This window comes from Canis lupus, chromosome 21 (genome assembly GCF_011100685.1).
Source record: "Canis lupus familiaris isolate Mischka breed German Shepherd chromosome 21, alternate assembly UU_Cfam_GSD_1.0, whole genome shotgun sequence".
Taxonomy (NCBI): domain Eukaryota; kingdom Metazoa; phylum Chordata; class Mammalia; order Carnivora; family Canidae; genus Canis; species Canis lupus.
Genome location: NC_049242.1, coordinates 33,037,293 through 33,064,094, shown reverse-complemented (window position 1 = coordinate 33,064,094; position 26,802 = coordinate 33,037,293). Strand labels below are relative to the sequence as shown.

Genomic DNA, 26,802 nt, shown 5'->3' with positions numbered 1-26,802 from the left:
GGTGGAATAATTTTATAAGGAGATTTCTGCCCTTCATGTATTTGTCAGTAGAGTATATAGGAAAGGCAGGGTAAGTGTTTAAACTCTTCCCTTTTATTAACTTTTAAGATAATGTACTGGACTGGTTCTCGGTTATCCTCAGAAGGTGGCTGTTTTTTAAAAAACATTGTTATGAACTCACGGACTTAACGTGTATTTAATGGATTTTGTTCCATTGAAGTTATTACCAATTGTCCCATCCTGGTAGTTGGGAGCCTTTTCAGATTGCCTGCTGAGTTGTTTCACATGACTCTGGTGACTGCTTTGTGGAATTTCAGGATGTCCTAGGCTCATCTTGTACATTTTCTGTCTCAGGCTTGGAATCAGCTATTTGTCTAAGAAGCTCTGGGTTTTACCCATTCCTGCCATCTCTTGTTGTTCAGGCTTAATTATCTCTGCCAAGATGGTGACTCTCCTCTGCTGGACCTCAGACATAAGAAGTCCAAAGTACCCTGGTGGCAGGTGATGCTTGTGGTTCAGCGCACTGGCTCCTGCAGAATGTAGCTCTGGCAAGTGACTCCTCTGGTGCCAGTATTCCAACTCTGCAGAACTTAGAGTTGCAGGTATATAAGGCACAGTATCCCTTAGTAGGTCCTTGGAAGTGATGGTAAGTATGGCCACTCCTTCTTCTGCCTCTTAGTTCCTAGACCCATGTATTCTTCCTTAGGGACATAGTCCCACATAAAAGTCTCTGATGTAATGCAAATACTAGATCCTGAAGGATGGCACCCAATTCTTACAGATTACTGCCTCAGATTATTGAAGCTAGTGCTTTAGTAGTGCCCTTAGAGGGTCAATCCAGTGCTCTTTGAGGTTGGTCACTTCTGGATGGTATAGTACATATAAGACCAGTATAAGCATATATGACTTAATGTTATAGACCCACTCCCTAATTTCCTTTATTGTGAAATGAGTGTGCTGGTTGGATGCTATGCTGGATGGAATCCCATACCTGAGGATTAGGTAGTCTCTAAGCTTCTGGATATTGGTGCTGGCTGAGGTTCTATGGGAAGAGAAAGCAAACCTATTTCCAGAATATATCTCTATCTCTGTGAGGATGAACTTCTGGCCCTGCCAGGATGGAAGAGGCCTGATGTAGTTGATTTGCGAGCAAGTGGCTTGTTAGGTTCCTCAAGGAATAGTGTTGTATCTGGGCTGAGCATTAGTCTCTTGATGGCATATTGGCCATTCAGTGGCAGCAGTAGCTAGATTAGTTTTGGTATGTGGGAGTCTGTGCTCTTAGGCCTATGTGTAGCTTCCATTTCTGCCTCTGTGACCCACTCCATTCATATGCCTATTGTGCTAGTTCCAGGATGGCCAATGAATGACAAAGTGGCTGAGTCATTTAATCTACTTAGTTCAGTTCTTTTCAATGGTGAGTGCTCTCTGGTGTGTACTAATGTGTGATAGAAAAATCTTCATACTTTGTGCCTACTTCCAAATGTCCAGCCACATGCTATACCCCAGACCTTCTTGTCTCCAATATTCCACACCTTTTTCTTTCTTTTTTTTTTTCCCCAGACATTTTTCTTCCAGTCCCCTGACAGCCAGCTAGACCATTGGCCACTGTTCAGGAATGTATATGTGGTCTCTCATATATAGTCTCCTTCCATAACCATATGTAGCTCTGCTCATTGGGAAGATTTTCCCTTGCTTCCCACTGTCTTTCAAGGCAATCTTTGAATGTGACTGTCATGCAACCACTGTCCATTTCTGTCTTCCAGCCACACACCAAGCTGACCCATCAGCAAACCAAGCTTGGTCACCATTTCCATTTTACAGTGAACTACTAATGCCTGTGCCTGACTTACGGTTTAGCAGACTCCAGTTCATGACAGTAAGTTCTTGATGTATTTGTCACTTTTAAATGCTCTCAAGCATTTCATATAAACCTGGGTCCAGTCATGTGCCAGGAACCGTTTCTCAAAAGGTATAGAATTCTCTGTTGCAAATGGCATGGTTTTCCTCCAGAATCCTAGGTGTTGCTTTGTGATCCTTTCTAATTATTGGAGCTGGATGAAGTATATGGAAGTTCATTAATTTTTCATACTAAAAAGATTTAGGGGCGCCTGGGTGGCTCAGTCAGTTGAACATCCAGCTCTTGATTTTGGCTCAGGTCATGATCTCACAGTGGAATCTGGTTGAGATTTTCTCTCTCCCTATATCCCAGCACATGCGTGCTCTCTCTCTCTCTCTCTCTCCCTCTCTCTATTTCTCCCTCTCTCTCTCTCTGTCTCTCTCAAATAAAATATTTTCTAAAAAGAACCTTATACCAAGTGTCTGGAAAGGAGTAGAGAACAGCTGGAGCAGAAGATGGTGGGGAGTGTGGTGGGGATGAGGCTGAGCAAGAGGTGGAGCCCAGCTGTGTAGGGCCATAGAGACCACTGGAGGGAGTTTACTGTTAGAGCCCTGAGAAGTCATGCAAGGGTTTACTGACAGGTTCAGATTTTCATTTTGAGGAAAGAATATGCACCTCCCAGTTAGTGGCCAAATGGGAGATGCGAGCAGCTTGGACTAGGGGTGGTGGAGTTGAAGGGAAGGGGGTTCTAGAGTTGCTTTAGAGGCAAGACTGATAGGACGTGGTGATGGATTGGGTATGGAGTGAGGAAGCAGAGTTGTCAAGGATATCTCTTAGGCCTCAGTGGTGCATAGTCTACACTAAAGTTCAATATTGCAGACCTGTGCTTGTAGCCAAGTTAAAAGGTGTGGGATGGTGTGTATATCCATGCTTACTGGCTCCCTTACTTGTGGGACATCCTCAAGCTCTTTTGAACTTCCTATACTCATACTAATTCCGAGGGAGGCGAGGCTGCCTGAGCACATGAGGTTTCTTGAAACTTGAGGTTCCTCCTCCTCACCCTGCAGTTTCCCGTGGAGTGAGGCAAGCCCTGAACATTTCTGCTTTGGCTCGTAGGCTGGGGTTGCAGTGATCTCAACTTCCGAAAGAGGCTTATTATAGGGGTCTGACCTTTAACTCAAGCTGTACAGGCTGGACAGTTGCAGCCACCTCAGAACTGCAGGATTAATTGCTGAGAGCCTGGTTTTGATTGCTGACCCCAGACCTGAGCCAAGAGCAACCGTGGACCAAATTGGTTGTTACTTTTCATCTTGGTTCAACTCTTGGTTCCTGATCTCTTACTCCATCTTTAGTAAATTCTGGCTCTGGAGGCAGACAATACCTCCCCACCTCTGTGGGCTGTCATGGACAGACAACTCTTTGAATCTTTATGTTCCGCTTTACAAAAATGTTGCTGTTTTCATTGGTGTTACAACTGAGAACCAAAAACATTGAATACATTAGGGACAGGTCTTCTAATAAAGAAACCTTTAAACAAGATACTGTTAGACTTTGAAAAAACTCCTTGGTCTTATGTATGTGCCTCTTTATTTCAGTTTTGGGGATTGAAGGAAACTCTGATGAGAGCTAAATTGGGCGACCTCAGCCTACCACACTAGCACATCTGGTTGTGCAGTTTGCTAAGTTTACTCTAGCATGATGAGACAACATGGATTTATACAACTTTGTAGAGAAAAGCAATCAGAAAGTTGAATTAAAATTGGTGCTTGGTTTTGTTTGCAACATATTTCAATTTATTGAATTCACAAAGGTGATTCTCTTGGGTAGTTACTTATTTAGAATAAGGTTGCTAAATCCCAAATGCAGGCTTCAGTCTGGAAAGCTGAATTAGGTAGGTTTCAATCTTAGAATATTGTGGTCCCACAAATTCAAGTAGGGTGTTTCCTCTTCTCAGTTTCCTCGTATGCAAATTGAGCACATTAGCTTCATGTTACTGGTGTATACTGAAGATTAAAGGACCTAGCAAATAAATGATTTTCAAAAACAAGTCAGTAGCAATTAGGCAAGAAGACTAAAATATATTCAAATCGAAAAGGAAAAAGTAAACCAACTGCAGATGACATGATCTTGTATTTAGAAAATCCTAAGGAGTCTACTAAAAACTATTAGAACCAATAAATGAGCTTAGAAAGGTTTCAGTATACAGGATCAAAATATAAAATTTAATTTTATTTTCATAAAGGAACAATGAACTGATAATTAAAACAATTTTATTTATAATAATATCAAAAAGAATAAAATATTTAGTAATCTTTAAAAAAAGAAGGGTAAAACACATACCAAACATCACTGAAGGAAATTAGTGAAGACCTAAATAAATAGAATGACATCCATGTTCATGGGTCAGAAGACAATATTGGTTAGATGGCAGTACCCCCTAAATTGACCTATAGTTCACTGCAATTTCTATCAGTATTCCATTTGACTTTGCAGAAAATGATAAGCGGATTCTAAAATTCATATGGAAATTCAAGGGATCCAGAATAGCCAAAACGAGTTTGAAAAAGAACAAAGCTGGAGAACTCACACTTCCTAATTTCAAAACTTACTACAAAGCTGCAGTAATCAAGACAGTGTGGTATTGGCATAAGGACAGACATAGATCAGTAGAATAGAATTGAGTCCAGAAATAAATCCTCACATTTATAGTCAAGTCAACCGATTCTTGACAAGTTTGGTGAGCCAAGATAAATCAACAGGGAAAGAATAATCTTTTTCAACAAATGGTGTTGGAACAACTGGTATTTACATGCAAAGGAATAAAATTGGATGCCTACGTTGCATCACATACGAAACTCAAATTGGGTTTTAGGGCAGGTAATGTGTAGTTTCTTAGCTGTCCTGTTTCTTCTCTGCCAAGTTTTTAAAGTTTTATTTTAAAGAGCAAGAGAGTGCACACAAGTGCAAGGGGCAGAGGGAGAGAGAATTTCAAGCAGGCTCCATGCTGAGTGTGGAGCCCAACACGGGGCTTGATCCCAGGACCCTGAGATCGTGACCTGAGAAGAAACTCAAGAGTTAGACACTTAACCACCTGCACCACCCAGGTGCCCCATCTCTGTAAATTTTTAAAATTTATTTTTCAATTTATTTTTTATTCTTAAAGATTTTAGTTATTTATTTGAGAGATTTAGCAAGAGAGCATGAGTAAAGGGAGAGGGAGAAGCAGGCTCCTTGCTGAGCAGGAGCCCGATGTGGGGCTCAATGTGAGGCTATATCCCAGGACCCTGGGATCATGATCTGAGCTGAAGGCAGATGCTTAACTAACTGAGTCACCCAGGTGTCCCCTCCGCAAAGTTTTAATCAAATAGGCATTGAGCACAAGTTCCATGCTTGTGGTGATGTCTATGGTGAAATCAGAGATACATCATATTAGGCCTACCCCTGGGCAGACTCCCATATATGATCACATGATGTCTTGGTCAAGGATAGAATCTATGGACATAGTAACAATAATGATGATGATAATGATGATCACTAACATTATAGAGTACTAACTCTGGAACAAGCACCATTCTATTTTTTTTATATGATTTTTTTAAAGATTTTATTTATTTACTCATGATAGACACAGAGAGAGAGAGAGGCAGAGACACAGGCAGAGGGAGGAGCAGGCTCTGCGCCGGGAGCCTGACGCGGAACTCGATCCCAGGACCCCAGGATCGCGCCCTGGGCGGAAGGTGGCGCTAAACTGCTGAGCCACCCGAGCTGCCCATTCTAACTACTTTATAAATGTTATTCATTTGATTCTTTTTTTTTTCTTTTTTTTTTTTAATTTTTATTTATTTATGATAGAGAGAGAGAGAGAGAGAAAGAGGCAGAGACCTAGGCAGAGGGAGAAGCAGGCTCCATGCACGGGGAGCCCGACGTGGGATTCGATCCTGGGTCTCCAGGATCGCGCCCTGGGCCAAAGGCAGGCGCTAAACCGCTGCGCCACCCAGGGATCCCTATTCATTTGATTCTTACATGGTTATCCCCCATTTCAAAGATGAGGAAACTGGGTCACGGGGGACGTGAACTAACTTGCCACATAGCTGATAAATAGCAGAGCTGGTGAGAGGACTTTCAGGGAAGGCTTCTGGGGGATAGTCAACACCTGAGCCAGGCCTGGGCAGACGATACCAATCAAGAGGAAAGGGGAAGGCATTATGGTCTGCTAGAGCAAGATCTCAGCTTGTTTGCACTGGCCACATGTCTCATTGGAGTTCTGTTGCTGGCCTGCCCACACTGGGCTCAGTAGTTTTGTGGAACTCTGGACCTGCCTTGTCTTCTACAGCTCACACTGCCCTAATGAGCATCTTCTCAGCCTGGCATGGAGCAGGAACTTGTGGGTAGTCGCTACAGTCATGGCACTTGATGTTTATACTTACTCATGGGCCAAACTCCTGACTTCCATGATGTCTTTCTTACTGAAAATAACTTAATTACAAAACAATACATAGTCATTATTACACATGTAATGAGAAGACAGGCAAAAACTGGCTATGGCTGCTTGTTCAGTTTGAAGGAAATGACTCTTAAAAGGGTTCTTGATCATCTTTTGGGTATGAAAGGTCAAGATTGTTCTGCTGGGTAAAGCAGATTCCTTGAGGGAGAGATCATACTCTGCATAAGAGAACAAACAACTTGAAGGATGTGGTAGTTTGGTAGTAGGTGGGGACCTAGACATGGGCCCAGCCACTTAGTGAAAGGCAGGGATGGGAGAAAAACGGCCAGTGAGAATCCCTCGAAGCAGGGTCAGCTAGAACATACAGGAACAGGGATCCTTTTGCTGATTTTAAGTTGTCTTCTGTGCCATGTAGAACTGTAGCCACCTCAGCAGTGCCTCATGTAAGAGAGTTTTTGGGGAAATCAAAGAAAAGGGACAGTGTTCCTTTTTGTGTTTCCTAGGAACACAAGAAGGGAACAGCTGCCAAAAGCGGGATGCCAGGGAAACTTAGAGTGGCAGGAAGAGGAAATCATAGTAAATATGAGAACTAGGTACCTGGAAATTTGCACCAGTCTTGGGGGAGGGCATTGGAATTTGCTTGTATGTATTTGCTTACATATAAGTATATTTGCTATATACTTTTTCTCAGTATATAGGGTGAAGATTTTAGCCATTTTTATTTAAATGTTAAAGGGTGATTCTGTGAGGCCAGAAGAGTTAGGGATGCAAAGATGGCATATATCCATGGATGTCATTTTGAAGTCTGCTTTTACCATTTAACATCCTTCCATTTCAATAACTATTCATCTTGGCATCATTTTCTAGGGGCTATGTAGTATCTTGTGTGGAGATAATCATAGTTGATCCACTTGACCACACAGCCAAGTCTTAATATTTTGATTTAAGCTACATGTGGGTTTTTTTCTCCATCTATTTTATCTTATTTTAAAAAATTAAATTCAGTAATAATTAACATACAGTGTTATATTATTTTCAGGTGTACAAGATTATGACTCAACATTCCTGTACATTACTCAGTGTCCAACACAATAAGCATGATTAATCCCTTTCACCTATTTCACCCCCACCTACCTCTAGCATCCACCAGTACTCTGTATTTAAGAGTCTGAGGTTTTTTTGTTTTTCCCCTTTTTTTTCTTAAGTTCCACAGAAGGAGAGGCAGAGGGAGAAGCAGACTCCCCACTAAAGAGAGGGCCCGACTTGAAACTTGATCAATTGACCTGAGCCAAAGGCAGACACTTAAGCAACTGAGCCACTCCGGTGCCCCAAGAGCCAACTAATTCTATAAGATTTGCTATGAAAAATAGCAGTCAATCCCTTACCCACTCTTCCTCTTTCCCTGAGAGCAAATGTAACCGCTTTTATCTAATTATTTTGGTATTTATCCCTGTGGCTCTAAATAACTGCCTACAATTGCTACTTGTTGATTTTACATCTTAGGTTTTTGTGTGTGTGTGTGTGTGTGTTTTTTTTTTTAGTGGGCTCTGTGTTGGGCATGGGCTTGAACTCATGACCTTGAGATGAAGACTTGAGTTGAGATCAAGAGTTGGACATTTAACCGACTGAGCTGCCTAGGCACCCCTCATCTTAGATATTATTTATTGATACGTTGCTATGATTTCTTGCTACAGAAATTGAGGATTTATCTTTCCTCCTAGGAAAGACATACACATCTCTCTATTTTCTTTTCCTCTTGATAAAATGATATAGTAGTTTTGGTTAGATCAATTGGTTAGATCAGTATATAGAATTTACATTATTATGGTTATGTAAATGTTATTTTAAATTTCAAGTTAACATATAGTGTAGTATTATTGGTTTCAAGAATAGAACTTAGTGATCCATCACTTACATATAACACATGTTATATATAACATATATATAGTACATATAACTGGGTGTTCCATATAACACCTAGTGCTCATCATAACAAGTGTCCTCTTTAATGCCCATCACCCATTTGCCCATCCCTCCACTTACTTCTAGCAACTCTGTTCTCTGTAGTCAAGGGTCATTTATGGTTTGCCTCACTCTGTTTTTATCTTATCTTACTCTTCCTACTCTTCCCTTATGTTCATCTGTTTTGTTTCTTAAATTTCACATATGAGTGAAATTATATATTTGTCTTTCTCTGACTTATTTCACTTAGCATAATACTCTCTAGTTCCATCCATGTCATTGCAAATGGCAAGATTTCATTCTTTTTGATGGCTACGTAATATTCCCTCTGTGTGTGTGTGTGTGTGTGTGTGTGTGTAACGTTCTTTATAGATTTTGGATACCAGCCCTTTATCTGATATGTCATTTGCAAATATCATCTCCTATCCATTGCCTTTTAGTTTTGTTGATTGTTTCCTTTGCTATGCAGAAGCTTTTTATCTTGATGAAGTCCCAGTACTTCATTTTTGCTTTTGTTTCCCTTGCCTGTGTTGACATGTTCGGTAAGAAGTTGCCGTGGCTGTGATCAAAGAGGTTGCTGCCTGTGTTCTCCTCTAGGATTTTGATGGTTTCCTGTCTCACTTTTAGGTCTTTCATCATTTTGAGTTTATTTTTTGTGGTGTAAGAAAGTGATCCAGTTTCATTCTTCTGCATGTTGCTGTTCAGTTTTCCCAACACTATTTGCTGAAGAGACTGTCCTTTTTCCATTGGATATTCTTTCCTGCTTTGTCAAAGATGAGTTGACCATATAGCTATGGGTCCATTTCTATGTTTTGTATTCTGTTCTATTGATCTTTGTTTTCGTGCCAGTACCATACTATCTTGATGGTTACAGCTTTGTAATACAGCTTGAAGTCTGGGATTATGATTCCTCCCCACTTTGCTCTTCTTTTTCGGCATGACTTTGGCTATTCAGGGTCTTTTCTGGTTCCATACAGATTTTAGGATTGTTTGTTCTTGTTCAGTAAAAAATGGTGGTGGTATTTTGATTGCAATTGCTTTGAATGTTAGATTGCTTTGGGTAGCATAGACATTTAACAATATTTGTTCTTCCAATCCATGAACATGGGGTGTTTTTTCATTTCTTTTTGTCTTCAATTTTTTTCATTAGCGTTTTATAGTTTTCAGTATACAGATCTTTTACCTTTTTGGTTAGGTTTATTCCCAGGTATCTTATGGTTTTTGGTGCAATTGTAAGTGAGATTGATTCCTTGATTTTTCTTTCTGTTGCTTCATTATTGCTGTATAGAAAAGCAACAGATTTGTGTATGTTGGTTTTATATTCTTCGACTTTATTGAATCTATGTATCAGTTCTAGCACTTTTTTGGTGGAATCTTTCAGGTGTTCTACATAGAGTATCATGTTGTCTGCAAAGAGTGAAAGTTTGAGTTCTTTGTAAATGTAAATGCTATTGATAGCTGGGTGGTGTAGTAAAATATGATGGATTGTGTTTCCCTCTCTAAATTTTCTCTTCTCTGGAGTTGTCTTGTGTTGCAGGTTGGGATGTCCAGAAAGCAAACTCTGAGGTAGAGCTTAGTGTATGGGATATTTTAGGGAGTACTCTTAGAATACATAGAGGTGAAAAAGGCAGGATTGGGGATTTACAAGAGAGAAGCCAGGCTGCCACATAGGCATAAGCACAGCCTAGACTGATGCCATGGGAGCTCTGGAGCTAGAGTGGCCCTTCAGAATGGTCCCCTTGGAATTTCTTTGTTTAGTTTCCTTGAGTTTGTCACTGATTTAACCTTGAACCCTTGGCTGGTTGTAAAACATCTCCTCTTCATGCATTAGTTTTTACCAGACATTCAGTGCATTCCTATCTTCTTAAGGAAGTCTCTCCTAGATCCTTGGACCTGCTTTTGGCTAGACTGGTGGCTGCCTGGGGCCCACTGTCATCCGGGGGTCTCCCCTTACCATCATCCTGGCTGCAGGACATCCCACTGTGTAGAGGCTGTGGTTACTGTACTTTCCTGAATTGTATATTCTGTTTTCCTGGATCCCATGCCTTTTTCTTTATTCTCTTATTTTAGTGGAATATTTTTCAGTAACATCATTAGGAAGCAATGGGCTGTACATTTTTTGAGACCTTACATATATGAAAATATAATTATTCTGTTCTTATAGAGTTCTAGTTTAAGAAAATATAGATTTCTAACTTAGAAATAATTTTTCTTAATTTTAAATGCATTGCCTCATGCCTTCTAGTTTCCAGCATCACTACTGAGAAGTCCAAAGCCACTCTGATATCTGACCCTTTGTATGAGACCTGTGTTTTCTTTCTGGAAGCTTTTTGTGGGGCGATCTTTTTGTCGTTTCTGATGATGAAATTTGCCTAGTGTGTGTTATTTTCATCCATTGTAGGCACTTAGGAGGCCTTTTCAATTAATTTGGAAATTCATAGGCTTCATTTCTGGGGAATTTTCTTAAATTATTCTTGGATGTTTTCCTTCCCTTCTTTTTTTTTTTTTTTCTGGAATGTCTGTTGCTGAGATATGCTGTATGTTCTGTACCTCATCCTACCACACACATTTTTCCATCTTTTTGTTTTGGGAAGATTTCCTCAGTTTTATCATGTAGCTCTTTTCTAGTAGGTTTTTAAAATGAAATTTAACACACAAACAGCAGCATGCAGAAATCACAAGCATGCATCCAGATCAGCGAATTATCACTGCTGAAACTGGAATCACTTGCATGATTCCCACCCAGGCCAAGGAATGGAACATAAGAACTACCACCCTGCAACTCTCACATGCCCCTCCCCCCACACCTTCAAAGAATCATTACCTAACTTCTTCTTTTTTTTTTTTTTAAGATTTTATTTATTTAATCATGAAAGACACACAGAGAGAGATAGAGAGAGGCAGAGGCACAGGCAGAAGGAGAAGCAGGCTCCATGCAGGGAGCCTGACGTGGGACTGGATCCCAGGACTCTAGGATCACTCCCTGGGCTGAAGGCGGCGCTAAACGGCTGAGCCCCTGGGGCTGCCCCTTTACCTAACTTCTAACACCATAGATCAATTCCGTTGTTTCCAGTGGCTTTTTCAAACTTCAGTGCACATGAGAATCAGCTGGAAGATTTATTAAAACAGATTTCTGGGACTCACCCTCAGAATTTCTGATTCAGTGTGTCTAAGGTGGAGAATTTACATTCCTAACAAGTTACCAGATGCTGACACTGCTAGGCTAAGACAGCTCTTTGAGAATTACTGGCCTATTCTTTACCTGATGGTAAATGGAGTCATACAGTGTGTCCTCTTTTGTGTAAGTTTTCTTTTGTTTGACATTAACTTTGTGAGAGCCATCCATTTTTTAAAAATGTTAGCTGAAGTTCATTCATTTTAACTGCTGGATAGTAAGAATATACCATGTAGTATGAAGTTATTTATCTATTCTGCTACTGATGGTCATTTGGTCTGTTCCCAGGATTTGGTTACTATGAACAATGGTGCTAAAAAAGTTCCTTTAGAGTCTTTTGGTGAAAATGTGCATGTACTTCTGGTTATATCTATATATCTATATATCTATCTCCAGAAAAAATATGTATATATGGGGAATTGCTGTTATACTACATGTGTCAAACTCTTTTCCCAAGTGGTTGTATCAGTTTTCACTCCCACCAGCAGGATGCAAGTATTCTCCTTTCTCTGCATCCTACACTACACTTGATGTTGTCAAGTCTTTTTATTTTTAGCCTATCTGGTAGGAGTGCAGTGGTATCTCATTGTGGTTTTAATTTGCATTCCTATGATGACTGATGAAATTCAGTACATTTTCATATGTATATTGGCTACTTGGATATCCTTTCTGATGAAGTGCTCATTCAAGTTTCTTGATCGTTTTATTAATTAATTAATTAATTAATTTTTGAAGATTTTATTTTATTCATGAGAGATACAGAGACACAGGCAGAGGGAGAAACAGGCTTACGGGGAACTGATGTGGGACTTGATCCCAAGACTCCGGAATCACAACCTGAGCCAAAGGCAGAGAGACACTCAACTACTGAGCCACCCAGGCATCCCACCCCCTTGATCATTTTAAAAGTTGGTTTGTCTTTTTCTTACTGACTTTTAGTGATTCTTTATATATTCTGGATATAACTACTAGGTTTTTTTTTTTTTTTTAAGATTTTGTATTTACTTATTCATGAGAGACACAGAAAGAGAGAGGCAGAGACAGAGGCAGAGGGAGAAGCAGGCTCCATGCAGGGAGCCTGATGTGGGACTCAATCCCGTGTCTCCAGGATCACGCCCTGAGCTGAAGGTGACGCTAAACCGCTGGGCCACCAGGGCTGCCCTAACTACTAGTTGTTAATAGATACTGCAATATCTTCTCTGCTGTGGTTTACCTTTGTTAATGGTGATTTTTGACAAGTAGAAATTTTTGAGTTTTATGTGTGTGGTGAGGATAACTGAATTCTACTGTTTTAGCAAATTTCCAGTATAAAATACAGTGTTATTAACTATAATCATCATGCTGTACATTAGACCTCTAGACTTATTCATCCTACTTAACTGTAACCTTTTACTCTTTAACCATCCTCCCATTTCTCCTACCTCCCTGCCTCTGGCAACTCACCAGTTTACTCTTTCTGTATTCAACTTTTTAGATTCCACATACAAGTGAGATCACACAGTATTTTTATTCCTGTGTCTGGCGTATTTCACTTAGCACAATGTCCTCCAGATTCATTAGTGTTATCACAAATGGCAGGATCTCCTTGTTTCTGAAGGCTGAGTAATGTTTCATTTTATATTTATATACAGAAAACACAAGAGAAGACAGAGAAGAAAATGGAGAAATTGAGTTAGGAATGGATGAAAAGGAATTAGAAACAGCAAAGAAACCTATAGCTGAAAAAGGTGAATTATGAATTTTACCCTCACCATTCAGATCCTATGTGGAGAGGAAATGTGAAATTTAAGTCATTTCTTTTGAGAGAAATTTGCCCTTGTACCAATGACTATGGCCAAGAAGATGGAATGTGCTGATTTATATAAACCAGTTAGGGTCTACTCCTGGAGATGAAATTGGAGTCAGTTTTCCAAAGCACATAGGTTGCTTAGTGGAGAGGTGGATAGATATCTAAATGAATGAAAATCTGTGCATTGTTAGGAGCAAATAATGGGTGAGGGATGCTTGAGAGGCAACCAAAAAATGTCTTACTACATTTTCCAGTGAGCACAATGAGCTTTAACCTTGACTACATTTGGAGCCCCTGCAGTAGAAACAGGTGTGGCAAAAGTTGCCTTAGTTTAGTAGAAACTAAATAACTCTATGATAGATTTGTTTATTTGGTAGTCAGCACTAACTTCCAAGTCTTTTTGGTATCCCTTTCAGCCCTGCATAGTCTGACAAGCTAAAAAAAAGAAAGCATAAATAGCTCTTCTAGGCTCCCTTGCAGCTAGGGTCCTGGATGTGACTCACATCCTGCTAGTGAAATGTACTCATGTGAGATTTGAAAAGTAGGAGTGAGGTGGAGGCTATTTTCCATTTGCTTTTTGCTTTGTTTTTGCTCATAAACAAAGTTGTAGAAATAATTCCAGAAGTGTTGAGCAGATACTATGATGACAGCTTCCTTATCTTGATTCTTGAGAGGTTAAGTAACTTGCCCAAGGTTACATAGATAACAAGTGACAGAGTTCAAGCTCAGGTGTCTGAATTCACAGCTGCTTGGAGAGTTCTTGAGGTTTGCCCCAGTGACGCAGAAGTAGTGGCTGCCCTGGCAGATTAGGGCTAGTGTTTTCTGGGAATTCCTGAAGGCCCAGCCTACAGCCTACCCTTACTCTTCTGAGCATTTTCTAAGTTCTCAGTTCTCTATATTATATACTTTTGGAGACATTTCAGTTTCCTACATTGAAGCTTCATTAGCATAAAAAGGGAAACACCCTTCTGGAATCTGAACAGAGCTAGTTTATCTCCAAAAATTCCAGGTTTCCTAATAACAGTCATGCTATGAGTATGGATTAATAACCAGGTTTCTCCCAACAGGCAGGGGCAAGTACCTGTGCTTTGGCACAGCCAAAGAATAGCCCAAATAGAGGAATTTAGGAAATATGGCACCAGCCAGGTTTGGCTTCCAGGGTCCTGCCTCTACCAGGTGCATGGAGGATGAGAATCTCTGTCACCGTGGATCCACTCTATGCCAGAGCCTGTATGCAGTCATTCACAAGTATAGTCTCATCCATAGCTAACTTTAACTCTGCAAAGCAGGAATGATTGCCCTCAGTTTACATAAGGGAAAACTGAGACTCTGACCAAGATCTCACAGATAATAAATGACAGGATCAGAATTAACATTCAGGGCTATCTCCATACTCAGCTTATACACATTTAAAACAATCTTATCTCAGGATCCCTGGGTGGCGCAGCGGTTTGGCGCCTGCCTTTGGCCCAGGGCACGATCCTGGAGACCCGGGATCGAATCCCACATCGGGCTCCCGGTGCATGGAGCCTGCTTCTCCCTCTGCCTGTGTCTCTGCCTCTCTCTCTCTCTCTCTATGTGACTATCATAAATAAATAAAATAAAAAATAAATAAATAAATAAAACAATCTTATCTCTTCTTAATTATAAAAGTAATACCTGTTCAGGGCGCCTGGTGGCTCAGTTGGTTAAGCATCCAACTCTTGGTTTCTGCTCAGATCATAATCTCAGGGTCTTGAGATCAAGCCCTGCCTGCAGCTCTGTGCTCAGCAGGAGTCTACTTGAGATTTTTCTCTCTCCTTTTACCCCCTCCCCCCATAAATAAATAAGTAATTAAGTAAATAAATAAATAAATAAATAAATAACATCTTTAAAAAAATATAAGTAATACATGTTCATTGTAGAAACTTTGTCATCATCCCTTTGGTGTCATGGTAGTGAGATGGAAGCAAGGGCTACTTTTTCTACAAATGTATTTATATAACTCTAAAGTCCCTGCCTCTTCTATCACATATGCTGTGCAGTTTTTGATATAAGGTAAATGAGCTATATTTTTTCTTTGCTCTCTTTTCTTTTTTCTTGAACATTGGCATGAGCTATATTTTAGAAATAAATAATTGACAAACTGGCTTGTGTTAGTTATTTGCAAGAAAATTACAGAATGGATAAACAGATATTTGCAAGAAATCACAGGTCACATCTTTTTTTTTTTTTTTTTTTTTAATTTTTATTTATTTATGATAGTCACACACAGAGAGAGAGAGAGGGGCAGAGACATAGGCCGAGGGAGAAGCAGGCTCCATGCACCGGGAGCCCGACATGGGATTCGATCCCGGGTCTCCAGGATCGTGCCCTGGGCCAAAGGCAGGCGCCAAACCGCTGCGCCACCCAGGGATCCCCACAGGTCACATCTTAACTTGTTATCTTATTAATAGGCTCTGCACTAATTTAAAAGGATAATGGCATCTCTAATATCAGTAATCTTATATGGTGATTTTAAAGACTGCCTGTGTGTGTGTGTTTTGATTGCCCATTTTCTTCCCATAGGCTTTAGACAATAGTTAGCAATGTTGCCACAAGAATTATTATTTATTTTTTAAAGATTTTATTTATTTATTCATGAGAGAGAGAGAGCCATAGGCAGAGGGGGAGGCAGGCTCACTGCAGGGAGCCCAACGTGGGACTCGATCCCAGGACCCCGGGATCACACCCTGAGCTGAAGGCTGATGCTCAACCACTGAGCCACCCAGGCATCCCTTGCCACAAGAATTTAAAAAACATTATCTGTTGCCTCTTCAGCCTAAATTGGTGCAGGACAGTAATTCACCATAATCAGGTGTCAACAATTCTTTTTTTTTTTTCTTTTCTTTTAAAGGTTTTACTTATTTATTCATGAGAAGTAGAGAGAGGGGCAGAGACACAGGCAGAGGGAGAGGCAGGTTCCATGCAGGGAGCCTGATGTAGGGCTCGATCCCGGGTCTCCAGGATCATACCCTGGGCCAAAGGCGACGCTAAACTGCTGAGCCACCCAGGCTACTCAAGGTGTCAACAATTCTACAGCAACAGGAGAAATTCACTTATACTTTACAGCTGAAAATGAACCATGAACAAACACTGAAAATTCTCATGATTTTCAAAAATGGTTGGGATCTAGACTTCATTCAATTCTCAGTTATTTTGGTGAACATGATAACAAAAGCCACTTCCACTCTAGTTCTCTTCCTTCTTCATCTATAGTAATATAGTCCCATGGCTCAACAATTAAAATGTATAAAGAGATAATCACTGAAAACCTCCCTCCCATTTTCCACTTCGATCTACCCAGTCACCTCCTTAGTTTCTTTTATATCTTTCTGGATTCTTTTTTTTTTTAAGATTTTATTTTATTTATTTGTAAGAGATAAAATGAACTGTGGAGAGGGGCAGAGGGAGAGATAGAGAAAACACAGATTCCTGCTGAGCGGGAAGCCTGAGGAGTGAAAAGCCTGACGCAGGGCTTGATCCCAGGACCTGGAGATCATGACCTGAGCCAAAGGCAGATGCTTAACCAATTAAGCCACTCAGGTGCCCCTCTTCCTAGATTCTTTATATATAAACAAATACAAATACAGATTCTTATTTTTCTTCTTTCTTTACATAGAAGGTAGCAGAATATCCCCTGTTCTATACTTGGTTTTTCTTTGTTTACTTTGTTTTTCTCATTTAAAAGTATCTAGGAGGGGTGCCTGGGTGACTCATTCAGTTAAGCATCTAATTCTTGATTTCAGCTCAGGTCATGATCTCAGGGTCATGAGATCAAGCCTTGCACTGGGCTTCACATTGAGCATGGAGCCTATGGAAGATTCTCTCTCTCTCTCTCTCTCTCTCTCTCTCCCCCTCTCCCTCTACCCCCTGTCCTTGCCTCACTGTGTGCGCTCTCTCTCTCTCTCTCTCTCTCAAAAAAAGTGTATCTTGGAGACTTTCCATATTATTAAAACATTTAGAGCTTCTTCATTCCTTTTTGCAGCTGCATAATATTCTATCTGACGGATGTCACAAAAAAAACAAAGGTTTTTTTTTTTTTTAAGATTTTATTTATTTATTCATGAGAGACACAGAGAGAGGCAGAGACATAGGTAGAGGGAGAAGCAGGCTCCCTGCAGGGGGCTCAATGAGGAATCCCAGGATCACAACCTGAGCCAAAGGCAGACCCTCAACCACTGAGCCACCCAGGCATTTCATGAATGCATATTTAGAATGCCCTTTAGCATCTTTAGAGGTGATCATATGATTTTCTACTTCAAATTTGTTTATTATGATTAGTTATATAAATGGTATAATATTAAACCATCTTTGCCTTCTGAAATGTATACTATTTAATTATGATGCTAAATTCTGATTGCTAATTTTTTGTTTAGGATTTTTTATTGATGGTCGTAAGTGATACTGATCTATAGTTTGCTTTTTTGTGTGTGTACAATATTATCAAGTTTGATCTTTTTTTACTTTTATTATTTTTTTTAAAGATTTATTTATTTATTCATGAGAGACACAGAGAGAGAGAGAGAGAGAGAGGCACAGGCACAGGCAGAGGGAGAAGCAGGCTCCATGCAGGGAGCCCGACATGGAACTCGATCCTAGGTCTCCAGGATCAGGCCCTGGGCTGAAGATGGCACTAAAACGCTGAGCTACCTGGGCTGCCCTGATCTTTTTAAAAAGATTTTATTTTTAAGTAATCTCTAACCCAATATGGGGCTCAAACTTACAGCCCTGAGATAAAGAGTTGCATGCCCCACTGACTAAAGCAGGTAGGCGCCCTGCAGGTTTTGATATTAATGGTATACTTGTTTCATAGAAAAAATTTGAACTTTTCCTCATGACTCTAGAACAATAAAAAAAAAAAAAACATTGGGATAATCCACTCTTTTAAAAGTTTGTTAGAATTTTTCCTGTGAAATTATCTGGGCCTGCTGCATTTGGCAGGGGGGGGGGGGCTGCTGCATTTTTAAGAGGTAGAGTAGTAGCTCATTGTCAACCTCTATTTCTTCCATTACAAATTGGTTTCTATCATGTCTCTTCTGAGGCCAGTTTCATGTACACGCTCTTCTGCTATTTAGAAATCCTGGATTTTTCTGCTTGCAGTTGCCTTTATAATTATAATTTTCTATGATGTCCTTCGCCCTGCATTTCTTTATTTTTTTCCCTGCATTTCTTTAGATAGTATCTATGACTTTCCTTCTATGAGAATAATGAAACTAGCTCATATCCTTATATAAAGCTCAGACAGGCAGCTAGGTAAGGCAGCAGCAAGAAGAAAGGGGGCTGTCTGCATGGGGGCAACGTCAAGACCCACAGTGACTGGTCCATCCCCAGAGCCTGTTCCTGTGGCGTCTGCACAAATATTAACTCTGGCCCAAGCACTGGGACAGGAATTGTCCCCCCTCAGGCAGTAAACTTTATTGGTAAATTATTACAAAATAAAAGCAAGCATATACACCCTATAATCAAGTATAGCAGGGAGTTATTAGAATTTTTTTAAACAGTTTAGAATCTTTGATTTTTTAAACACCTGCAACATTGGGAAACAAGTACCCACAGGCTTAGAAATAGAAACCAAAAAAAAAAAAAAAAAGAAATAGCAACCAAATACAAAGGTTGTTTCATTAGGTGGAAAAGAATGCCATTTTCATATGAAGCTTCAGATTAACCAATTATTAACAAGGAAGACAATCTTAAAATTAATTTTTCCCTTCTAATCAAAGATATGACAAATACATTAACAGGTGTTTTGCACTATATACAAATCATGAAGCCTCTTTTGGTTTCTCATATGACCTCCACAAATTATAGGAAATATCAAAGAAAATATTGAAACACCATTGTATAAATTTATATCTATAACTAAAGTCAGACTTACCCCAAAGTGGTTTGTATGAAGAGTTAAATCTTTTTAGAAAAATTGTTCCACAAGAATCATAAGGTCTAGATATACTAAAGTTTATATTTTAAAATGTTTGATCAGAAGTGTATCCCAATATGTAATAGCCTATAAAATACTCTCAGTAGACCCAGTAACAGTGGGATCAGCAGAAAGATCCTTCTCAAAATTAAAAATTATTGAAATTTGTGACCTTTGATTTCTCAAGAATGACTGATGTCCTTTTAATTATATTGATTGAAAATGAAGATCCTAAAAGTATAAATTTGATGACCTAATACATGAATCTGCAGGAAAATAAGGCAGAAAATAATCTTATGATCAAAAATCTATGTCAACATTAATAGTGTTATTATTTATTGCATTGTATAAAATTATGTCTCTAAAAAACGTTCTCTTTTTGCAGTTTGTGAGTTTATGGTTTTTTTAAAAAAATATTTATTTATTTATGAGAGACACAGAGAGGCAGAAACATAGGCAGAGGGAGAAGTAGGCTTCCTTCAGTGCCCTGTGAGTTTATGTTGTTATTTATATATTGCTATTACCCCTACTATGTTTCACAAGTAATAAACTATTTTTAAAAGGGGACACCTGGCTAGCTCAGTTGGTGGAGCATGCCACTCTTGATCTCCAGGTTGTGAGTTTGAGTCCTACACTGGGTACAGAGATTGTTTTAAAAAATAAAATCTTGGGGATCCCTGGTTGGCTCAGCACCTGCCTTTGGCCCAGGGCGTGATCCTCGAGTCCCGGGATCGAGTCCCACATCAGGCTCCCTGCATGGAGCCTGCTTCTCCCTCTGCCTGTGTCTCAGCCTCTGTCTCTCTGTCTCTCGTGAATAAATAAATAAAATCTTTTAAAAAATCTTTAAAAAGTATATTTTTATTTTTATTTTTTTAAAGATTTTATTTTTTAAAAAAATTATTCATGAGAGACACAGAGTGAGAGAGACAGAGACAGAGACAGAGACACAGGCAGAAGGAGAAGTAGGCTCCATGCTCCATGCAGGGAGCCCGATGTGGGACTCGATCCTGGGTCTCCAGGATCGCAACCTGGTCCAAAGGCAGCACTAAACTGCTAAGCCATTCGGGCTGCCCAAAAAAGCATATTTTTAAAAGAAAAAAAAAATTTTTAGCACTTTAAATGGAACCTTTGTTTTTTAAATAAGGGTTCTTGCATTTTAATTTTGCATTAGGCCCTGCAAATTATGTAGCTGGTCCTGCTCATGTGACACAGGAAATGCAGGCAGGGAAGCACCAAAGGATTTTTTGTTTTTGTTTTTGTTTTTTTACGGATTTTATTTATTTATTTGAGGGAGAGAGAGAAAGAGAAAGTGAGGATGCACGGGCACATAAGCAGGGGGAGGGACAGAGGAAAAGGGAGAAACAGACTCCCCACTGAGCAGGGATCCTCCCCCCACAACATGGGACTCAACCCCAGGACTCTGAGATCTTGACCTGAGCTGAAGGCAGACACTTAACTGACTGAGCCACCCAGATGCCCCACCAAAGGCTTTTAGACAGGAATTGTAATATTTATATTTTGGAGGATATCTTGAAGATGGACTTTTAGGTCTTTGAGGTCAGGATTTACCTCTAAATTTATCTTGTATCTTCCATATGCCTAACACAATGCTTGGCATACATGGGCTGTACAAAGCAGTGGTTAAGAAGGTGATCTGATGCCAGACATCTTGGCATTGAGTCCTAGCAAGTTACTTAACCTCTCTTTACTTCAGATTCTACAACTGTAAAATAATGATAAAGTTTATATTTTAAAATAATTGGTCAGGTGCCCCAGCATGAAAGATACTGATTGTCTTAAGCCAACTCTTAGAGCCTGAAGTAGAGGTTGGGGTAGCTTAACCTCCTAGGAACATGGCCTGCTTTGGGAAGGGATAAATATATCTTAGGAAGAAAAAAGGAGTAGATGGGGATGAATAAAGCAACTAGAAAAATTTACTACCTCAAATCCAACTCAGACATATATTTTTTAAAGATTTTATTTATTTATTCATGAGAGACACAGAGAAGAGAGAGAGAGGCAGAGACACAGGCAGAGGGAGAAGCAGGCTCCATACAGGGAGCCTGATGTAGAACTCAATCTCAGGACTCTGGGATCACGCCCTGAGCCAAAGGCTCAACCACTGAGCCACCCAGGTGTCCCCAACTCAGACATATTGAAAAAATTTTTCAAGGGATGTGACAGCCATCCCTGGAGAAGAAATTAATGTGTGAGCAAGAACAGATCAATTTTCCTTCCAGCATTAGTTCTCAGGACCTGCTAACCTGATCACTCTAGGACTTTCATCCATACCTTATTACTTTTGGGGGAACATCTCAGCAAACACCCTTTTCTTTGAGGTATAGTAATATTTATAATCAAGATATATCATTTCATTCATTTAAATATTTACTGAGACCTACTTCATGTCTTTTAGGCCAAGGAAAGAGTGTGGGCAAAAGAAAAGATATATGAGGGAAAAATGATAAAGTTCTGGCATAAGTAGTTTGTCTCTGGAGCATAGCCTTTGAGGGAGTGATAGGAGACAAGCTGGCAAAGTAGAATGGGATGAGATAAAAATCCTTGGCTAGGCAGTTCTTATTTCAGCTTAGCTATTGAGGTAAAACATAGATAATAAAGTGCATTAAGCTTAGCCAACATCTCAGTGAATGTGTATATACCTCCTTATAATCACCACCCAGATCAAGATCTAAAACATTTCTAGCATTCCAGAAGGTTCCTTTATGCCTTTCCCAGTCAGTCCCCCTCCCTAGAGGGAACTACTGCTCTGGCCTCAATTGCTATTAATTAGTTCTGTCTGTTCTTCACAGAAGTGGACTTATACAATTTATACCCTTTGTATCTGGCTTCTTTTACTCAGTGTAATGATCATGAGATGTCTCTTGTTGTTGAACTTAAGAGACTTTGTTCTTGGGCAGCCCTGGTGGCTCAGTGGTTTAGTGCTGCTTCAGCCCAGGGCCTGATCCTAGAGACCTGGGATCGAGTCCCATGTCAGGCTTCCTGAATGGAACCTGCTTCTCCCTCTGCCTGTGTCTCTGCCTCTCTCTCTCTCTCTTTCTCTCTTTGTGTCTCTCATGAATAAATAAAATCTTTAAAAAAAAAGAGAGAGAGACTTTGTTCATTTTCTTGCTTCATAGTATTCCATTAAATGAACACCCAGAAATTTGTTTATGCATTTTCTAGTTGGCAGACATTTGGGTTATTTCCAGTTTCATGCTAGTGTGACTACAGCTATTATGAACATTCTTGTACATGTCTTTCAGTGAACAATGTATTCATTTCTCTTGGATATATACCTAGAAGTGAAAAGGCACATTTTTGTTTTAGTAAGTTATGCCCAACAGTTCTCCCTAGTGGTTGTATCAAGGGCGTTTTGACTTTAGCCTGAGGAAGACTGGGAGCGGTGTGCTGAAATTTATATTTTAGTCTGGCAGCCACTGTGAAAGACACACTGAAGGTAGATGAGGCTGTAGACAGGGATACCAGCCTGAGCAACAGACCAAGTGAGGGTTCATGAGGCCCTGAGCTCTGAAAAGATCTCAGGAGCTCATGGAGGGAGAGGATAGCATTTAGAGATGATAAGAAGGTAGAGTTAACAAGAGTTAACAAGATTGTTTGGATGTTGTAGAATGAAAGAATGGAGTTCAGGATGACTGCCAGATCTCTGACGTGGTGTTGGCAGAATGGTGGTGCCCTTTTCTGAGAGAGGGAGCACTTGGGAAGGGGCAGGTTTGAGGAAGAAGAGAAGCTCTGTTTTGAACATCTTGAATCTAAGGGACCTGTCAGATCAAGGCGGAGGTATCCAGTAGGCAATTGGATACATGGAACTGAAGCTCTGGGGAGAGATCCACGCTGGAGATTTCTATCACGGAAACAAGGGAATGCGTGAACCATCAGAGAGGGGGTGTAGAAAGAGGATCCCAAGAAGATGACTGAGAAGGCATTTCCTGAGAGGTAGGAGGAAAACCAGGAGCTGGCCTGCTATTATGAAAATCCAGGGGAGGGAGAGTTTCCAAAAAGAGTTTCCAAAGTCTGTTGAGGAGTCAGAAAAGATGGGCATCGGAAGGTGTCCAGTGAATGCAGAGTTTAACCTAGCTGTCCATGGTGCCAAGGCACCTGGGGCCTTCTGCCTCTGCAGTCTCTGTGGTGCCAGAAGCCCACATCAGTGTGATGGGGCCAACTGGGCTCTCTTTCCCCTCACTTCTTTTTCACTGGCTTCTCAGCCTGAGGCAAGGGAGAGAAAGAGAGAGGGAAAGGAAGATTCAGCCTCACTCAGTCCAGGGACCATGTCTGTGGCCTCTCAGAGAAGTTTGGTGGGGACCTCCGCTGGACAATAGAGGGCAGACAACAGCTAGTACAAGGCCCACCAAGTCCCTCCCGACATCGGAACACTGAAAACTTTGACATTTGAACACAAATTTCCCCTGGAGCCTTTCCCCTGTGGAAATTTCCAGTTGTAAACCATACTGACTTTAATCTGAAGTGTCAGAAAGGTTGCCCAGGAGTCTGGGAGCCAACCAGCTGAAAGCACATTTGTATGGAAGTCAGGGCAAACAAAATAGGATTCAGAACATTTTTTGAGATTTCTGCCAGTGGTGAACTTTTCCAGGAAACATGACAAAAACTGACCCTCTTAGGCAAAAAAGCACTGGGTCTTATCATAATTAATTTGTATTCTTACTGAAACATAAACTTGGGGGAAATGGTGAAGGGAAAGAACAGCACATTCATTTCTTATTTCTTTACCAGGCACAAGGGGCTGGAGGAGGCTCCCGTAGAGTTTAATGAGCAGCTTTATGTATTTATATGCTTTGACTGGAGCTAAAGAGGTCTGTGCCACACAATGGGTAGTTTCCAGTTGGATTTTAAAAGAAAATAACTTTGATCATTTCAAAAGCAATGAAGCCTGATACAGCACAGAGAAAAGAAAGCGGTAATTTATGGCTACCATTAAGGACACAAAGACAAAGGCGGAGGGAACGTTTCACTAAGTGAAGATTTACAAATGTGTAAAAACCATCCTTATGACTAGAAATAGCTGAGTGTCTCTCTCAGTACTAAACAAAAGGGGATAGGAGGGAGAGGGAAAAAGAGAGAAAAAGGGATGCAACCTGCCTGCCTTCACTGGGGATGAAAAGGTCAAAAGAAAAACAACCACAGAAAAGTTATTTTCTCAGATTCTCCATCAGGCAGCAGCACTAGCAATGAAGGCCCAAAGAGGCATTCTTTGCCGAGGCCCATGGGCATGGGAAAGACCAGGGCAACAGATGGGGCTGTGGGGATGGTGGGGGGTGTGCTACAAAGGGGGCGCTCTGGGAATTGGATGGATCCTAGGAAGACATGTTCTTATGCTTGAACTAGGTGGGATTTTTTTATGTTTATTTTTTTCTGATTGCCAAAGGGGTGTGTGTGTGTGTGTGTGTGTGTGTGTGTGTGTGTGTTTGTATTCATAGATAGACAGATAGATAGATAGATACACTATTCATATATATTCATTATTAAATTTTCTCCTGTATAAATATATATACATGCATACAAACATACATGTATGTATGTATGTATATGTATGCATAGGAGAAAATGTAATAAATAAAGAGACGCTCTGATTAAAACCCCTCAGTGTGATGTTTAACAACAGCATCTCAGAATTGTTACTACATTTGTTCCTCAAGTGCTCCATGCCAAGTGTAGTGGGCTCCATCATCGGTGGCAAGGGGAGGTATGCACATGTTCCCTTTTAAGGACTAGCTTGTTGGAAAGCCAGCTGATGGTGCTGTCTGTATTTGCAGCTGGTCAGACCTGATGTTTATGAGTTCAGGTGGTCATAGATACCATCTGCAACCCAGGCAAAATTTGTGCTGGCTCTTGTCCCTGGTGGCTCACCTTTGACCTCTAGCCCCTTTTCCCTTCACCTTTTAGGCTGTCCTCTAGATATATTTAATTAGAGTCCTGGGAGATGAACATTTCCTGCTGTGATTGTAGGCCCAGCATTGTACCAGAGAGGAACAGTCTAAGCATGCGGGGCAGCGGGGCAGTGGGACAGGTGGGCCACTGCTTGGGCTGGGGATCACAGAAGGCCTGGGTTGGACGGCATGGAGAAAGGTGCAGAGTGCACGTCAAGGTGAGCAGCAAGCTGATGTCCTCTCCCCTGGGTCTCCTGAGGGTCAGAAGTAAGTGGAATTACTCTCACTCCAACCACGTTACCGTCCCAAGCGGCTTTAGGCATCTGGGACCATAGGACACTTTCTGGAGCCTCCTATTTCAGGCCAGAGTGCTATTTGCCTCACAAGAGGGACTGGGTCAAGTTGTAGGACACTGCGAACAGGCAGAGCACGAGGCTCTGGGGGCTGGAGCCGGCAGGGGTGCGGCGCCGCAGGTTTGGTGCCGGGCCTGCCCTGGGGCCGCGGTCCCGCCCGGCCAGGCTGGCAGCCGCCCTCCAGCCACCGCGGCCGGCCGCGCCCCCTCCGCCCCGCGCCCGCAGGGGAGGGGGCGGCCGGGAGGGGCGGCACTGCCCCCCGCACCGCCCGCCCCGGCCCGGGGAGGACCGTGTGAAAATGAGGCCGGGGCTCGGGGGCCGGGCGGGGCCGGGCCGGGGGTGTCAGAGCGCGGCGGGCAGGGCGCCCGCACACACCTCCCGGAGCCGCCGCCTCGCTCGCCGCCTCCGCCCGCAGCCGCTGCGCCATCCATGGGGGCCGTGGGCCGCGGCTGCCCCGGGACGGCCTGGGCGCTGCTGCTGCTGCTGGGGCTGCTGCTGCTGCTGCCGCCGCCGCCGCCGACCGCCGCCGTCCCGCGCCGCCCCGGCCGCGCCCCGGGGCCGCCGGAGGGTGAGTGCCCGCAGCTCCCGGGGCTCGGCACGCACCTGGGGCGGGCGGGCGGGCGCGCGGGCCGGGCCGGGCCGGGGCTTGGCTGCGGGAGCTCCGCGTGGCCCCCGACCCCCCGGGGCCTCACCCGCCCGCCAGGCCAAGGCGCCACCACCGCTCGCGCAGAGGCCGGGGCCTGAGGGCGCAGCCGGCTTCGGACCCGGGGCCGATGACAGTTGCCGTCCCCGAAGGCGGCCTGCTGGTCGGACTCCCGCCCGCTGGGAAGGACGGAGCCACCGGGCTCGGGGCCAGCTCCTCATTTGCGTGGATGGGGAAACTGAGGGTCGCGGCCGGCGTACGTACGTGGGGTCGTGGCAGCTTCGCTCCTCTTTCTCCTGGAGCCGGGAAATTCCGTGCGCTCCAGGGTGGGCTCCAGAGAGTTTTCTATCTGCGAAGCAGGCGCGGGCTGGGGATCCGGGAGTATCGTCAGCGCAACACCCCGGGCTTCCCGGCGGCCGCAGATGCCTACTCTGGGCGTTCTGCGCTAACTGCACTCGCAGTGTTTTCAAAACTTTTGTTTTTAATTAACATCCTGAGTGGTGTCAACCCAGGAAATACTTAAACCAAGGCCGACTTCCAGGTGGAGAGGGTGGGCAGAGGTTGATGGGGTGCCGAAACCATTCCCACTTTGCACCGCCTGAGAGCACAGCATGGTGTGCTCAGAGCCCAGGGCAAGCTTTCCCCCTCCCAAACCCCAGACCTTGAGAGAAAGCTGACACTGCTTCGTTTTCAGCATTTTGGGTTTTTTGTTTGTTTGTTTGTTTTGCCAACCTTTGTCTTTTCCTTCAATAGGCATT

At 42.1% G+C, this 26,802-nt stretch overlaps 1 protein-coding gene and 1 long non-coding RNA gene across 3 annotated transcripts in view; one reads left to right on the top strand and one right to left on the bottom strand.

Moving 5' to 3' along the window:
* Nucleotides 1-3,607: 3,607 nt before the first annotated feature.
* Nucleotides 3,608-26,676, bottom strand: LOC119865004. Its single transcript, XR_005375730.1, has 2 exons — nucleotides 26,309-26,676; nucleotides 3,608-3,856 (listed from the first exon to the last, which is right to left on the bottom strand). It is a non-coding gene; the product is annotated as an uncharacterized LOC119865004 (long non-coding RNA).
* SCUBE2 (signal peptide, CUB domain and EGF like domain containing 2) overlaps nucleotides 25,788-26,802 on the top strand; it is a 63,910-nt gene continuing 62,895 nt past the window's right edge. For both annotated transcript variants that reach the window (XM_038569009.1, XM_038569006.1), the window contains exon 1: nucleotides 25,788-25,969. In XM_038569009.1, coding sequence (XP_038424937.1) covers nucleotides 25,831-25,969 — 139 coding nt within the window. In that variant the 5' untranslated portion in view covers nucleotides 25,788-25,830. The remainder of the gene's footprint in view (nucleotides 25,970-26,802) is intronic.